Genomic DNA, 14,473 nt, shown 5'->3' with positions numbered 1-14,473 from the left:
ACAGCAAGGGCAAAAGCCGTGAGGTGATAACAAGCTAGGTCATGGTGCTGAGCATCAGGGGTGATGCCTTGGTTCGTGGAACAGAGCAAAGCACATTCAGGAGGTAAAACCATGGCCAAGGTCAGGCCCAGGCAAAACTGTGAAACAAAATGTTCGCAGTGACTTCCTCTTTCTTCTCTCTAGACACCCCTTCCTCCTCTACAGGTCCTTCCTTGGCCTCATTTAATCCCCAAGCTCTTTCTCTTTCCAACTTCCTCTCAGAAAAAGATGCGATAGCTTGTACATACTAAAAAATGATAAGGCTAAAAAGCTATTATTCCTCCTAAGGGTATTTATACTTCAACTACAATGGTTTAATTATGAAATTTGATTTAATTATGAAATATGAATTTGACCAGCTGTTTGGGTGTTGGAGTATTTGATTGTTGTGGGAGTATATTAATTTCCTATGGATGCGGTAACAGATTACTGCAAATTTAGTGCCTAAAACAACACAAATTTATTATCCTAGAGTTCTGGAGATCAGAAGTCCAAAATGAGTTGGCAGGGTTATGATCTTTTGGGGAGCTTTGGGGGAGAATCTGTTTTCCTTTTCCAGATCCAAGAAGCTGCCCATGTTCTTTGCCCTGGGGCCCTGTGTCACTTCAACCTCTGCTTCAATTGTCCCGTCTCCGTCTCTGACCGACTTTCCTGCCTCCCTCTCCTAAGACCCCTGTGATTACACTGAGCCCACTCGGATAATCCAGGATATACCCCTATCTCAAGATCCTTCGCTTACTCACACCAGCAAAGACCCTTCTGCCATATCAGGCAGCATATTCTCAGGTTCCAGGGAATGAGAATGGGGACATCTTTGGGGACTATTATTCTATTTACCACAGGGAGTGATATTCTGGAGTTTGTGAAATTAGTCCACCAGATAGCGCCCTACTTCTGGGTTGTTTCTGCTCCTTACTTTTGTTGGAATTGTGGGAATGAAATGGTTCTGTAGTCTTTCTGAAGGGCAGCTGCTCAAGACAACTGAGTAATTTTCCTTAGTCCAAGTTGGTAAAGCCAGATAAGATGGAATCTCATTGCCCTTGTATTTCTGAACACACTGTTTACCCATGAGGTTAATTTGAATGGTAGCTTCTGGAATCGGGTTTCTAACACTCTGCAGTTTCTGACCTCTCTGGAATTTGAATAGCAAAGGTCTACGGAAGCAGAAATAGTAGGGGGTCTGAGTCAAGGACCTAAAAGAATGGACATTATCGTTTACCAGAAAGGCTCTATGATGTAATGAGTGCTACATGTGGAGCCCAATGAGTTGTTTTTGCTTCCTGGTGTTTTTTTTTTTATTAATTAATTTTTATATTTATTTTTGGCTGTGTTGGGCCTTCGTTTCTGTGCGAGGGCTTTCTCTAGTTGCGGAGAGCGGGGGCCACTCTTCATCGTGGTGCGCGGGCCTCTCACTCGCAGGCTCAGCGGCCATGGCTCACGGGCTCGGTTGTTCCGCGGCATGTGGGATCTTCCCAGGCCAGGGCTCGAACCCCTGTCCCCTGCATTGACAGGCAGACCCTCAACCAATGCGCCACCAGGGAAGCCCTGCTTCCTGGTGTTTGAGGGAGCAGTCCTGTTCCTGAACTTCCCAGCACAGGGGTCTTTGAGCCCTGTGGATTAACCTATGGTCTCTCTGAACTGCTTTGTTTCCTGTCTCTCAAAGACTGGCGCCTTGGGGGAAATGAGGCAGATCAGTATTTTAATTAGCACCTGTGTTTCATAAGCCAAGCTCTGTCATCAGTTCCTACTTAGAAGGGCTTGTTGTTTGGATTTTTCCCATACGTAGCTTTGACCCATTACCATTTCCTCCTTCAAATTTCTTTCTCAGCTACTTGCTGCATTAGGATCTTTTCTATACTAATCTTTCCTATTCTACTTACTGAGTTAGATTCTTTTCTTTTGATGGTCAAGTTTCCAAAGGTCCGTGTCTTATTGATTTAGCAGGTGTAAGTTCACTTCCACCATCCCCTGTCTACTTCTGTAGTTTTTGATGTGTCTATAGTCAATATTTGTTGATAAACAAAAAAGATGAATTTAGCAGGTGCTCATGTTTGCTATAATTCCCTAAACAATGGTTTACAAAGATTTAAAAATTATGTTGACTTTAATTTTCATCGTGACATTGCATTAAATCAAAGTTAGACTTTGGAAGAATATGAGTTCTTCTACACTTAATTATTCAAAAAAATATTGTTGAGGGGGATTTATGTTGTTGACTTTAAATGAACATTATCTGAACTGGAACAGCAGGCAGAACAGTTCAGTGAGAGCCTGAATCAAGGAATTGAAAGGATGGCTCTGGCAGGAGAGAGTCTTAGGCTCCAGTTTGGCGCTGTCTCTACCACCTGTATGATCTTATAAGTAAGTCAGGCAGCCCTGCCAAGCCTCGGTTTCCTCCTCTGTTAAACTGGGATTTTAAGAGTGGGATTCTTTCATAAGTTTGTGAGAAATAACCTGTTGTAAGTCAAGGGCTTAATACATAGCAGGCAGGCAATCAATACTTGTTGAATAAACATCTCATGGTCAGAGTTCTTTTAATTTTAGCTATGATGTCGAGGGTCTGTAGTCATAGGCGTCAAAGCATTTAGTTATGGGCTCTTATAGTTGGATAACACGAGTCCAATATATCTATGCAAGGGCAGCGTGGGTCATATTTGTTTCAACCCATTAGAGATAATAAGGTCTCTGCCATGCGTCAGGCTGCTGCTGAGCTGTGCCCTAGGTGTCATAAAAAGTTCTAAGTATACATCTGTCAGGTGTGGAATAAAATATGTAAAACCATTGTTTTCTTTTTAAAATTTATTTATTTTCCTTGTTTTCTTGGCTGTGTCGGGTCGTATTTGCAGTACACGGGATCTTCGTCGAGGTGTGCGAGATCTTTTGTCGTGGCGCTCGGGCTTCTCTCTAGTTGTGGAGTGCGGCTTTATCTTTCTAGTTGTGGCACAAGGGCTCCAGGGCGCATGGGCTCTCTCGTTGAGGAGTGCGAGCTCAGCAGTTGTGGTGCGGGGGCTTCGTTGTCCCGCAGCATGTGGGATCTTAGTTCCCCGGGACCAGGGATTGTCCCCTGCATTGGAAGGCGGATTCTTTACCGCTGGACCACCAGGGAAGGCCCTTAAAACAATGGTTTAAAACTGAAACAGATACTGTGGTTGCTTGCCAGTAACAAGGGTCATGGGTTTGCTAAGCCAGTGTAACAAATTATGGAAGAAAGTGTCCCCAAAGACCTTCTCACTAGAACTGAAATTAAGAGTGTCTTAATTTCTGCCTTTAAAAAGTGACTCCGGAGCCATCTGTAAGGAGCAGAACAGTAACAGGCTGCACGCAAGAATCTTATCTCCTAGATTACTTCTGGACCTCCCCCACGTCAGCACCGGCTGTTTACCATTTCAACTCCCTGAATCCCTACATTTTAAGAATTTGGACCTTTGTGGGAATTCCCTGGCCGTCCAATGGTTAGGACTCTGCGCTTGCAGAGGGCCAGGGGGTTCAGTCCCTGGTGGGGGAACTAAGATCCCGCCAACCGGGTCGCAACAAAACAAGAATGTGGAGCTCTGAAGGAGAGCCCAACTGTTCCTCTTCCACAAGATGTAGCAGCTATCAGGAGGGGATCAAGCATCGCTAGACCTTTACTCCACTCCACTGGGGGGAAAGCTCTGACTTACACATTTCCTTCATGAGCCTGGACCCCTTCCACCTGGCCTCGGTTCGGGGTTGGCTCTTAAGAGCCCCCGGGACCTCACCGTTCTTGCCCTTTTTTTTTTTTTTTTTTTTTTTGCGGTACGCGGGCCTCTCACTGTTGTGGCCTCTCCCGTTGCGGAGCACAGGCTCCAGACGCGCAGGCTCAGCGGCCATGGCTCACGGGCCTAGCCGCTCCGCGGCACGTGGGATCTTCCCGGACCGGGGCACGTGGGATCTTCCCGGACCGGGGCACGAACCCATGTCCCCTGCGTCGGCAGGCGGACTCTCAACCACTGCGCCACCAGGGAAGCCCTCTTGCCCGTTTTTAAGTCAACTATGGCCCCCTTCCCAAGTCGCTGCTTCTTGGCCGGCCCTCCCCCAGCGCCTGTAACCGCCTGCTCCAGGGCCACCCGGGCTCGCATTTGGGGGAAAGTGGGTCATCCAGCAATGGCAATACAAACCCAATCAATTCATCCAGAGACTGACAGAACGACACGGAGCGCTCGAGCAAGGCACGACTACCGGGGTCCCTGCCGGCTGTACCTCGCTGTCCCGCCCCTCAGCTTGCAGGGGGCGGGCATGAAGGTTGGTCCCGGGCTCCGCCCCCCGGCCTCGGACCCCCGGCCTCGCGCCGGCGGGCGGAAGTGACGCACGCCCGAAGCCATTTCCGGCGGGCCGAAACTAGGAAGAAACTTGGAGCAGCCGAGGCGTCCGGTCACCTGTCTCCTCTGCTCACGTGCCCCGTGGCCCGGGCCGCACCGAGCTGTCGGGAGCCCAGGCCATGGGGCAGCCCGGGCCGTCCGCAGTGTGAGGCGTGGGGCCTCCCGCGGGCTCCTCGGACGGGCTACGGGCGGGCAGGCGGGAGGCGTCGTTCCAGCTGCGGTCCTGGCCGCCGCCGCCCTCCCGGGCTCCCGGCGTCATGAACATAGACGTGGAGTTCCACATCCGGCACAACTACCCCTGGAGCAAGCTGCCGGCCAACGTGAGACAGGTATGGAACCTGGGGCCGGGGTCCCGCCCCGCCGTCACCTGCTCGCCGAGCCCGCGGGGCCGAGGCTGGCGCCTCTGGGCTGGCTCCCGGCCTTCCCCCGCCCAGGGTCTTGAGATAACCTACCCGCAGCCCGCGGGTGAGGAGGGGACGGTCCTGGGGCCACAGGGGCAGGATGGGGCCGTTTCGAAATGGGATGGAATGGTGTCCAGTGGACTCGCTTGCCGCCTTCGCACGCAGACTCCCTTCAACCGGGCACTGCGCTAGGCACCTTCGAAACAAATTTAAAACACGGCTCTTGACCTCCAGAACTGCGGGATGGTGGGAAAGGGACGAGAAACAAATGAATCCGTTACAGGCTGATAGCAGCTCACACGAACCTGCATGATAGTATATGCGAGCGCGCAGAGGAGGGCGTCAGAAACCGTCCAGGGAGTGTCAGGACGTTGTGTAGGGGATGCATTTAAATTGGGCATTAAAGGACGAATAAGAGATAGATAAGAGGGATTCAAGATTTTCCAGCGAGAGGGAAAGTCATTTTAAGAAGCTTGGACGAGTGAAAGCGTGCTTTGAGAGTAGTGAGCGACCTCCTCCATCACCGGAATCCGGAGGTGTAGATGTATTGGTGTGTTTGGCAGTGGGGCTTGGTGAGTGCGTGGGGAGTGGTAGCGGTCAGGGCCGGATTTTAAAGGGCTTTCGGACTTTGTTTTGTTGGACTTCAGTCTGTCAACAAGATGAGTTTATTAGAGATGTTGCAACAAGAGAGCGACAGGAGGTTTTTGTCCGAGAGGTAGTTCTCAAATGCTTGAGTGTTATTTTTACTCAGTTGTTTTACAGATATTTATTGAACACCTACTATGTGCTATGCCTTGTTTTAGGTGCGGGTTATTTGCAACAGTCAACACGGGAAAGCCCTGTCTTCATGGAGCTTACGTTTCAGTAAAGAAAGACAGTTAACAAATAAATGAATAAATACATAATATGGTGAGCGGTGGTAAAGATTATGAAGAAGTGATATGTGCTGTATAGAAGGCACTTTTTCTCTCTGGTCATAGATGGACCTTCAAGTTCCCGCCATGTTGCTTGGTTGAGAGTGAAATTCTGTTTTCCATTGGTGCTGGACCCTGGCATATTTGGAAAGTTTGGGTTGTTGGTGGTGATGGTATAAGGATTATTACTTTGCCTCCTCTCCCAGCTTGGGGTCTTAGTTCCAGGAAATGAATAATTTAAGGTTCTGGCGGTGCATTGTGTGGCAGAGAAAACGCTTTCACTTCAAGATACCAAAAATACAAGGAAGTGGAAAGATAAATTTAAGGAACTCAGAATTCTTGGGTGGCAGTGGCTGCCCATGTGACGTTAATCTTGAATGGGAGGAAGAAAGCTCTAAACCTGACAGACTTTCTCTTGTTAAGCTGGAATGAGGGCTTTGATGGGCACTTTTTGTTCTTAGGGTTTTGTGGCATATGGCAAGACAGCTGGAAGAACCAACAATCCTTTGTTTCCATGTTTTCTCTACTCTTCATTTCACAAAAATAAATGTAACATAATAGAAGAAAGATGGATGATTCAGTTATGTCCAACAGAAATAATTGATCTTAATTAGTATTGGGAAAAGGCTTTTTTTTTGAATTTTAGAATTTTATTTATTTTTTTATACAGCAGGTTCTTATTATCTATTTTGTACATATGGCAAAAACCTTTCCAAACCTTAGTCATGACTATTAAAAATAATCTCAGAACAGTGTTATACTTAAGCACAAGCATGACATTAAATTAAAACTTTTTTTGGTGAGATCACTTACAAGAATTGGTGTTTTAGCTTAGGATAAGCTTTCGCTTGTAGAAGGTGTTGCAAAACCCATCTGTACAAATTACTTCATGGATTTTCTCTAGCCTTGCTCTTTTTCCCTAGGTCTACCTTGGATTAGGACATCAGCTTTCTGTCTGGTGTCTAGCACTCAGAAAAGTACCTTCCTATCCATTCTTCATACTATACTGTGGTGAGGTTTCTAAAATGCAAACCCAGTCCTATTTCTATTTGTCTCCATAGATTACATGTTGCTTCTTTTTGAATTGAGATGTTAATTCCTCTAGAAAGGTTTTCCTGACCTATCTCTGGAGTAGTTGACCCTCAGGTGTGCTGACCCAGCACTGTATTTCTCACCCATAGCACTTACCCCACTATGTTGTATTTTCTGGTTACATTACTTGTTTTTGCTTTTGTATTTTGAGCACCTATCTCTTAGTTGGCTTTTAGTAAATACTTTTGCAGTGAATGAGTGATAGTATCAGTCTGAGATTTTTTTCCAGGAGCTAAAGCTTAGTCAGTTTAAAAGTGGGGAATAGTCCTTGTGTGGAAAGAATTTGGTTTTTGGTGTTACAGATACTAAGTACTTTGATAAGAGTTTCTGGTAAGTTTTGATGAGTTTAATTTGAAAGTGACTCATATTTCCCAGTTTTGAAAGCTGGTGGAAGGTGATTCAGATTTTTTTTGAAAAAATATTTGAAAAAATAGTTTTTATATAAATGAGATGAAAATTTTTTACATGGTGTGAGCTATACTAGACTTTCAGAAATCCATTAAAAAGTTTTGGATCAGGCCATTATTTCAGGATCTTTCTATGTAGTTTACCAGTATTCATTGTTCAAAACAATTCATAGTTTTATTTGAAGGGAAATTTTATGATGAGGTTCCAAGGAGGGTCAATTAAAAAAAACTATTGTGTATTTTGGGGGAGGTGGTGCGCATTGGGGTTTGTAGGAGCAAAAGCTTTAGAAAGAATTCTTTATGCTTTTAGCATCATGTGATCCACAGTGGGTGTTTTACAGCCGGTTTCTATGTCACTCCGTCTGTTTTAGTTCCTTTTATCTGCAGCCCAGCTTCATTTGTCAGACCTGGTGGGAATTTCTACAGGGTCTGCACTGTCTCCCAGTAAAATGACCTTTCTTTCGTTGCCTCCTGTAGTGGCAGCAGTGTTTTAAAATGTGGATGGTGGGAAATTGGGGTGGGCGTGGAAGAGAAGCCAAAGAATCTTTGTGAACAAAGCAATTATATTTTATGTACAAGGGTAGTGAAGAATAAAATCAGCTGTTAATGCAGTTTTTAGTTATTTGTGTGCCTGCACATGTATCGATCAGGACCAGTCATTACTTAATGACTAGCGCAAAGACTTAGATGTTTAGTAGATACTGTATTCTCTCATTAACTTACAAATAATGGGGACCTTATATTTTGTGTAAGTGGCTTGATTTACACTTTTTATCCTGGAGTTACTGGGAACAGAGTTTTAAAGGGAGAAAACGGTTGTAAGTTAGAATAAATTAAGGGACTTATTTTGAAACAGAAGAGTAAATCCTCAAGTTTGGAAGTTGCTGAGATTTTAGCAAATTGTCTGCTGTGTGAGTGAGTGTGTGTGTTCTCTGTTCCTTGAGAAAGAGACTTTTATTTGGCAGTAGAGCTAGAGGAGATCCTTTAAAATTTTACAGAAAGCCTAATATTTTGAATCCCCTAAATATCTTCAATAGCGGCCCTGGTTTTGGTGCTACATAAAAGATAGGAGAGCAGTATCTCTACAATGAACTTTACTCCTAACTTCTTGTAATGTTAAAATGGATGAAAATAATGTCAGCACATAACATTTCAGCAGTAGTGTGGCTTATGGTTCAACCTGTGATAAATCAATTAATCTAGATGCAGGAAGAAAGATTTTTAGTTTTCTCACGTTATGTCCCTTTTTTCTTAAAATGCTACCCACTAGTAGTTCCAGTTGTGTGCCAGTTTATTTAGATGTGAGTTTCATCTGTTTTGTGAAGATGGCCTTAAGTGAAAGTATGTGCATGGACATTTACCTTGGCTTTCAGAAATCTATGAGTGAGAAGTATAATAACTGAGTCCTCTGTTCCTTCTGTCATTAATCTCTTAAGATGTCTTATTTTATAGTGTGTTGGAAAGATCATAGCTAGTAATTAGAAGGGGGATAGCAGTCGTATATTAAATTAAGTTTATGGTCTCACATTGAATATCATGTTAACTATAATCAGACAGACTTATTCTTTGCTTTCATGAGAACCCAATTTTGGACTTAAAACACTAAATTCACAGCTAGAAAGCATTTTGCTCACTAAAAAATATATCGGAAATTCTAAAATTGTCATAAGTGTTTTCTGATGAGGCCATAAGATGACGTTTTTAAGAAATAATCGTATTTAGAGGTATTTTTTAAGTGTGCATTCTCCAGGAATCTTAATTTTTAATAATCATAGCCCTCAACTGTAAGTAGTCATCAGACGGGGATCTGTCCTTAGTGGCCATTCTTAAATTTAAATAAATGTAGGTGCAAGAATCTATCCATCTACACAAATTGGAGACGGTCAAGAAGGAAATCTTTTGATGATGGCCATTCTGACCTGTGTGAGATGATATCTCATTGTAGTTTTGATTTGCAATTCTCTAATGATTAATGATGTTGAGTATTCTTTCATGTGCTTGTTGGCAATCTGTATATCTTCTTTGGAGAAATGTCTACTTAGGTCTTCTGCCCATTTTCGGATTGGGTTGTATGTTTTTTTGATATTGAGCTGCTGTAAATTTTGGAGATTAATCCTTTGTCAGTTGCTTCATTTGCAAATATTTTCTCCCATTCTGAGGGTTGTCTTTTCATCTTGTTTATGGTTTCCTTTGCTGTGCAAAAGCTTTAAAGTTTCATTAGGTCCCATTTGTTTATTTTTGTTTTTATTTCCATTTCTCTAGGAGGTGGGTCAAAAAGGATCGTGCTGTGATTTATGTCATAGACTGTTCTGCCTATGTTTTCCTCTAAGAGTTTGATAGTGTCTGGCCTTACATTTAGGTCTTTAACCCATTTTGAGTTTATTTTTGTGTATGGTGTTAGGGAGTGTTCTAATTTCATTCTTTTACATGTAGCTGTCCAGTTTTCCCAGCACCACTTACTGAAGAGGCTGTCTTTTCTCTACTGTATATTCTTGCCTCCTTTATCAAAGATAAGGTGACCATATGTGTGTGGGTTTATCTCTGGGCTTTCTATTCTGTTCCATTGATCTATATTTCTGTTTTTGTGGCAGTACCATACTGTCTTGATTACTGTAGCTTTGTAGTATAGTTGGAAGTCAGGGAGCCTGATTCTTCCAGCTCCATTTTTCTTTCTCAAGATTGCTTTGGCTATATGGGGTCTTTTGTGTTTCCATACAAATTGTGAAATTTTTTGTTCTAGTTCTGTGAAAAATGCCATTGGTAGTTTGATAGGGATTGCATCAAAAAATCTACAAACAGTAAATGCTGGAGAGGGTGTGGAGAAAAGGGAACCCTCTTGCACTGTTGGTGGGAATGTAAATTGATACAGCCACTATGGAGAACAGTATGGAGGTTCCTTATAAAACTACAAATAGAACTACCATATGACCCAGCACCCACTACTGGGCATATACCCTGAGAAAACCATAATTCAAAAAGAGACATGTACCACAGTGTTCATTGCAGCTCTATGTACAATAGCCAGGACATGGAAGCAACCTAAGTGTCCATCAGCAGATGAATGGATAAAGAAGATGTGGCACATATATACAATGGAATATTACTCAGCCATAAAAAGAAACGAAATTGAGTTATTTGTAGTGAGGTGGATGGACCTAGAGTCTGTCATACAGAGTGAAGTAAGTCGGAAAGAGAAAAACAAATACCGTATGCTAACACATATATATGGAATCTAAAAAAAAAAAAAATGGTCATGAAGAACCTAGGGGCAAGACAGGAATAAAGACACAGACCTACTAGAGAATGGACTTGAGGATACGGGGAGGGGGAAGGGTAAGCTGGGACAAAGTGAGAGAGTGGCATGGACATATATACACTACCAAATGTAAAATAGATAGCTAGTGGGAAGCAGCCGCATAGCACAGGGAGATCAGCTCGGTGCTTTGTGACCACCTAGAGGGGTGGGATGGGGAGGGTGGGAGGGAGGGAGGGAGGGAGGGAGACGCAAGAGGCAAGAGATACGGGGACATATGTATATGTATAACTGATTCACTTTGTTATAAAGCAGAAACTAACACACCATTGTAAAGCATTTATACTCCAGTAAAAATGTTTAAAAAAAACAAAAGAAGGAAATCTTTATTTGTAGAACTTAGTTTTTTGTTAACTTAAGTGAAGTTATGTTCTCAGACTGCTCTTTTATTTGATATTAAATACTTTAGATAATTTCAGTAAATCCTTTTAGAAAGGGAGACTGAAGATAAACACATTGAATTTTTGCTCTAATACCATAGCAGGAAAGTTTGTATGATAAAATTTAAGAAAATCTTTACTCAGTTCTGGAAATTAGAGATTCCAGGATAAAATTAGGGGGCATGGTATTGAAATTTTATGGGGTAAAAGTACTGTTGTTTAGTTTGGAAACTATTTTAAATCTATTTGAAATTTTTTTTAGAGTCTTGGAAATTCACAGAGAGAATATGAGAAGCAGGTTGTCCTGTACAGTATCCGCAATCAGTTACGATACAGAAATAACTTAGGTAAGTAGAGACATTTTTACATTGAGGTAGAAATGACTACTGCTGAATTACGTTTTCATAAATCTGTCCTATCTTTTTATTATATATTTCATAGTACTGAAATTTTTCCATGTACAGCCTTAAATAAATTCTATAATGACCCATCACACCTAACAATAATTTGCATTAGCAAGTAGATTCTTCTTTCTAATTCCAATGAAAATTATTTTTTAGAGTACTGTTTATAGATTCATTTTACCTATAGAATATTAATTTTGATTCAGTTGTCCTCTTTTTAGTTTAGTGAGAAAATATGCCAGAAAAGAAGTACGTTCCTTCTTAATGAATTTTGACTTTGAATTTTGTTTTGGTCTCTATAAATTTTCCAAATAATACAACTTTAATGAAAACTCTTTCTATAATAATTGGAACAAATTTTAAACATAATTGGCTCCATTTTTTAAAAAAAACTTTTTAAAAAATGTTTGCTTTTTATTTGTCAGATTACTTTGATTATTCTGTTGCCCTGCTAGTCTTCCCTCCCATTTGTTACTCTTATTTTAAGCATAGTATTTCAGAGATAGGTTTTCTATGAAAACATATTCCATGGAAATCAGAGGTTTTTTTACATTTAAAACACAGAAACCAGCAAATAATGTTTAAAAATAGACTTGATTTCATAGAAAATGGCCATTCAGATTGGCTGTCTTGTAAAGTATCATAGGGGTTGGATGGATTATAGCTTATGTTTTTTGGGGGAGACATTCCATGTTCACTTTCTTTGCTCTTTGATTTGTTAAGAATTATTTCTCTACTTTTCTGTCCCATATATTTTACTTATATACTCTGAAGTCTGTTGCTTGTGGTGTAATTGTTTCTTTGTTCCAACTTAGATTGTTTTATTCTCTTCCAATTTACATACTTCTCTTTTTAATTAATATTAGTTTGTAAAGTGTTTCTCCTTGCATTTATAATTATATTTAAGTATAAGATCTGAAAAAAAACTGGAGAATTTCCCTTTCTTTCCCAGTTAAACATGTCAAGAAAGATGAACGCAAGTACTATGAGGAACTCTTAAAGTACAGTCGAGATCATCTCATGCTGTACCCTTACCATTTATCAGATATCATGGTAAAGGGCCTGAGGATAACACCATTTTTATATTATACTGGGATTATGGAGGTGAGTTTACAGTACGTGAATCTTCAGGGATGGGATGGGACTTCATGTCGGGGACACTTTGTGAATGATGACCAGCCCTCAGCCACGGTGGACATTGTTTCTGAGTTTATAGTGTAAAAAAGATGGTTGCTTAATAGTTAACTGTTGTAGCCACACTTGTGCAAGTAGTTGTCCTTATCAGTGTTTTCTCAGCAGGAAAGTATCTGTCTTTATTCTGTGTTCTTGAAGACGTTGTTGACCCTTTGTGCTGTTGTAGCGTTAATCAGCCATTTATGTTAGCACAGTTTGTATAAAATTTATTGCTTTTAATACACTGTTAAGGTTGAAAATGTGGGTGACAGAATTGAACATTGAGCTCAGAGAAGCTTAATGTATTTAGCTGTTTTCTAACTGTAGAAAGAATAAATGATGATATAGACCCAACATTATATAATGCATGTTTCAGAAGAATAGAATTGTATTAGTAGTCCTGGTTGCTAATCTTTCTGTGATTACTAACTTTTAGATGTTAGCCTTTTTCCAAAGGCAGTTTTTAGGCCTGTGTTGAATAGCTTTAAATAGTAGTTATATACTGGTTTTTTGGCGTTTTTTTTTTTTTTGCGGTACGCGGGCCTCTCACTGCTGCGGCCCCTCCCGTTGCGGAGCACAGGCTCTGGACGCGCAGGCTCAGCGGCCATGGCTCACGGGCCCAGCTGCTCTGCGGCATGCGGGATCCCCCTGGACCAGGGCACGAACCCGTGTCCCCTGCATCGGCAGGCAGACTCTCAACCACTGCGCCACCAGGGAAGCCCCTATATACTGTTTTTAAGTGGGTTTTATGTAAAGCTTGGCAGTATTTATCTAGTATTCATTTGCTGTTAATTCTATTTGAGTGCTACTGTTCTGGGCTCACCAGCCACTTGAAGAGCAGAGGGCAGCCTAGAACTGAAGGAGTTGGGCGCCTGCAGTAGCAGTGAGGTTAGCTCCCTTTAGGACGTGGCTGCCTTAGCAGGAGCTCCCTTTGCCTGTCTCCTTAAGCCCCTTCTTCACAGGCACTTCTATAGTCCCATGTCTCCTGTGTCCCTGTTTTGGAGGAAATACAAAGTAAAGCTTGAGGCCTGGCCACCCAGGTTTCTGTCAGTCCCTTTCCCTAGAACCAGGGTAGCATAATGAAGGTGGCAGCTAAGCAGTGTGTAGAATAGTTTTGTTGCTGTCTCTCTGATTATTTTTCTGGTGTTATCCACAGGTTTGGGGGAGATAATAGAGTGAGGTTTTGTCCCATTTACTAGCTTTCAGTGCATCCATGTGCTTGCTGTTCTCTGGTATCTGTTTTTATACCATTGGGTATAACTCCTGGGCTAAAAATGGGTCTTATCCCCACAGTAAACAGCTGGTTTATTACTGGAGAAACAGATGAGGGTTGCAAGAAGCTGGATCCTGAGTTTGACTCTGTTGCTGGTTGGGATTTGGAGGAGCAGAGGCTGCTGAGCGGTTAAGGTCTTTGTCAGCAGTGCTTGTCTTGGATGCTTGTTAATGGAGCTATGACACACTGTTGGGCCTTCTCTCGGGATTCTCTCTAATCCTAGGGTAGGAGTCTAGGATCAGGTATGAAGTGTGGAGAGCCTGGAACCCTGAACTCTGAGAGAGGTATTCCTTGCATAGCTTCCACAGGGCAGAGGTTACTGGGCAACTGTCTGGGCTTCATAATGTGCTGTGAGGAATCCAGACCTGAAAGCCTGACCTTCAGTTGCTAGGTTGGGACCTCGTGGTACATGCCACACTGTGACATGCACGCTCTAGGTTGCCAGGCTCTGATCTCAGTGCTTCCTGTGGCAAGGACATTTTGCGCTTAACATTTACGTTTTTTTCTTTTTAAAAGGACATTATGAACAGTGAGAAAAGTTATGATTCATTGCCCAATTTCACTGCTGCTGACTGTAAGTATTTAATTATGCTGAAGAACGAGGCAATGTTTAGAGTGTCTTTGTGCATGCGTGCTCTTGCCTTTCATTATTGTGCTTTTAACCTGGAAGACTTGAAAGATGAGAACAGCAAGCAACATTATTGATAGAAATTTTATCAGGTGATACAAGTCAAGTA

At 42.3% G+C, this 14,473-nt stretch overlaps 1 protein-coding gene and 1 long non-coding RNA gene across 3 annotated transcripts in view; one reads left to right on the top strand and one right to left on the bottom strand.

The window, feature by feature from the left end:
* Window positions 1–2,820: 2,820 nt before the first annotated feature.
* LOC137209906 (uncharacterized) lies at window positions 2,821–4,340 on the bottom strand. Of its 2 annotated transcripts, none has more exons than XR_010936172.1 (2): window positions 4,179–4,340; window positions 2,821–3,150 (listed from the first exon to the last, which is right to left on the bottom strand). It is a non-coding gene; the product is annotated as an uncharacterized lncRNA (long non-coding RNA). The 2 variants fall into 2 exon arrangements; XR_010936173.1 differs by having other exon boundaries at window positions 2,821–3,103; window positions 4,179–4,337.
* A 67-nt stretch (window positions 4,341–4,407) lies between these two features.
* The window catches only part of FAM91A1 (family with sequence similarity 91 member A1), a 42,873-nt gene continuing 32,807 nt past the window's right edge, over window positions 4,408–14,473 (top strand). The window contains exons 1-4 of the mRNA XM_067711324.1: window positions 4,408–4,708; window positions 11,149–11,233; window positions 12,243–12,394; window positions 14,253–14,310. Coding sequence (XP_067567425.1) covers window positions 4,637–4,708; window positions 11,149–11,233; window positions 12,243–12,394; window positions 14,253–14,310 — 367 coding nt within the window. The 5' untranslated portion in view covers window positions 4,408–4,636. The remainder of the gene's footprint in view (window positions 4,709–11,148; window positions 11,234–12,242; window positions 12,395–14,252; window positions 14,311–14,473) is intronic.

Source organism: Pseudorca crassidens, chromosome 17 (genome assembly GCF_039906515.1).
Source record: "Pseudorca crassidens isolate mPseCra1 chromosome 17, mPseCra1.hap1, whole genome shotgun sequence".
NCBI lineage: Eukaryota > Metazoa > Chordata > Mammalia > Artiodactyla > Delphinidae > Pseudorca > Pseudorca crassidens.
Note: the sequence above shows the minus strand (reverse complement) of the source record. Positions and strands in the feature narration are given on the sequence as shown.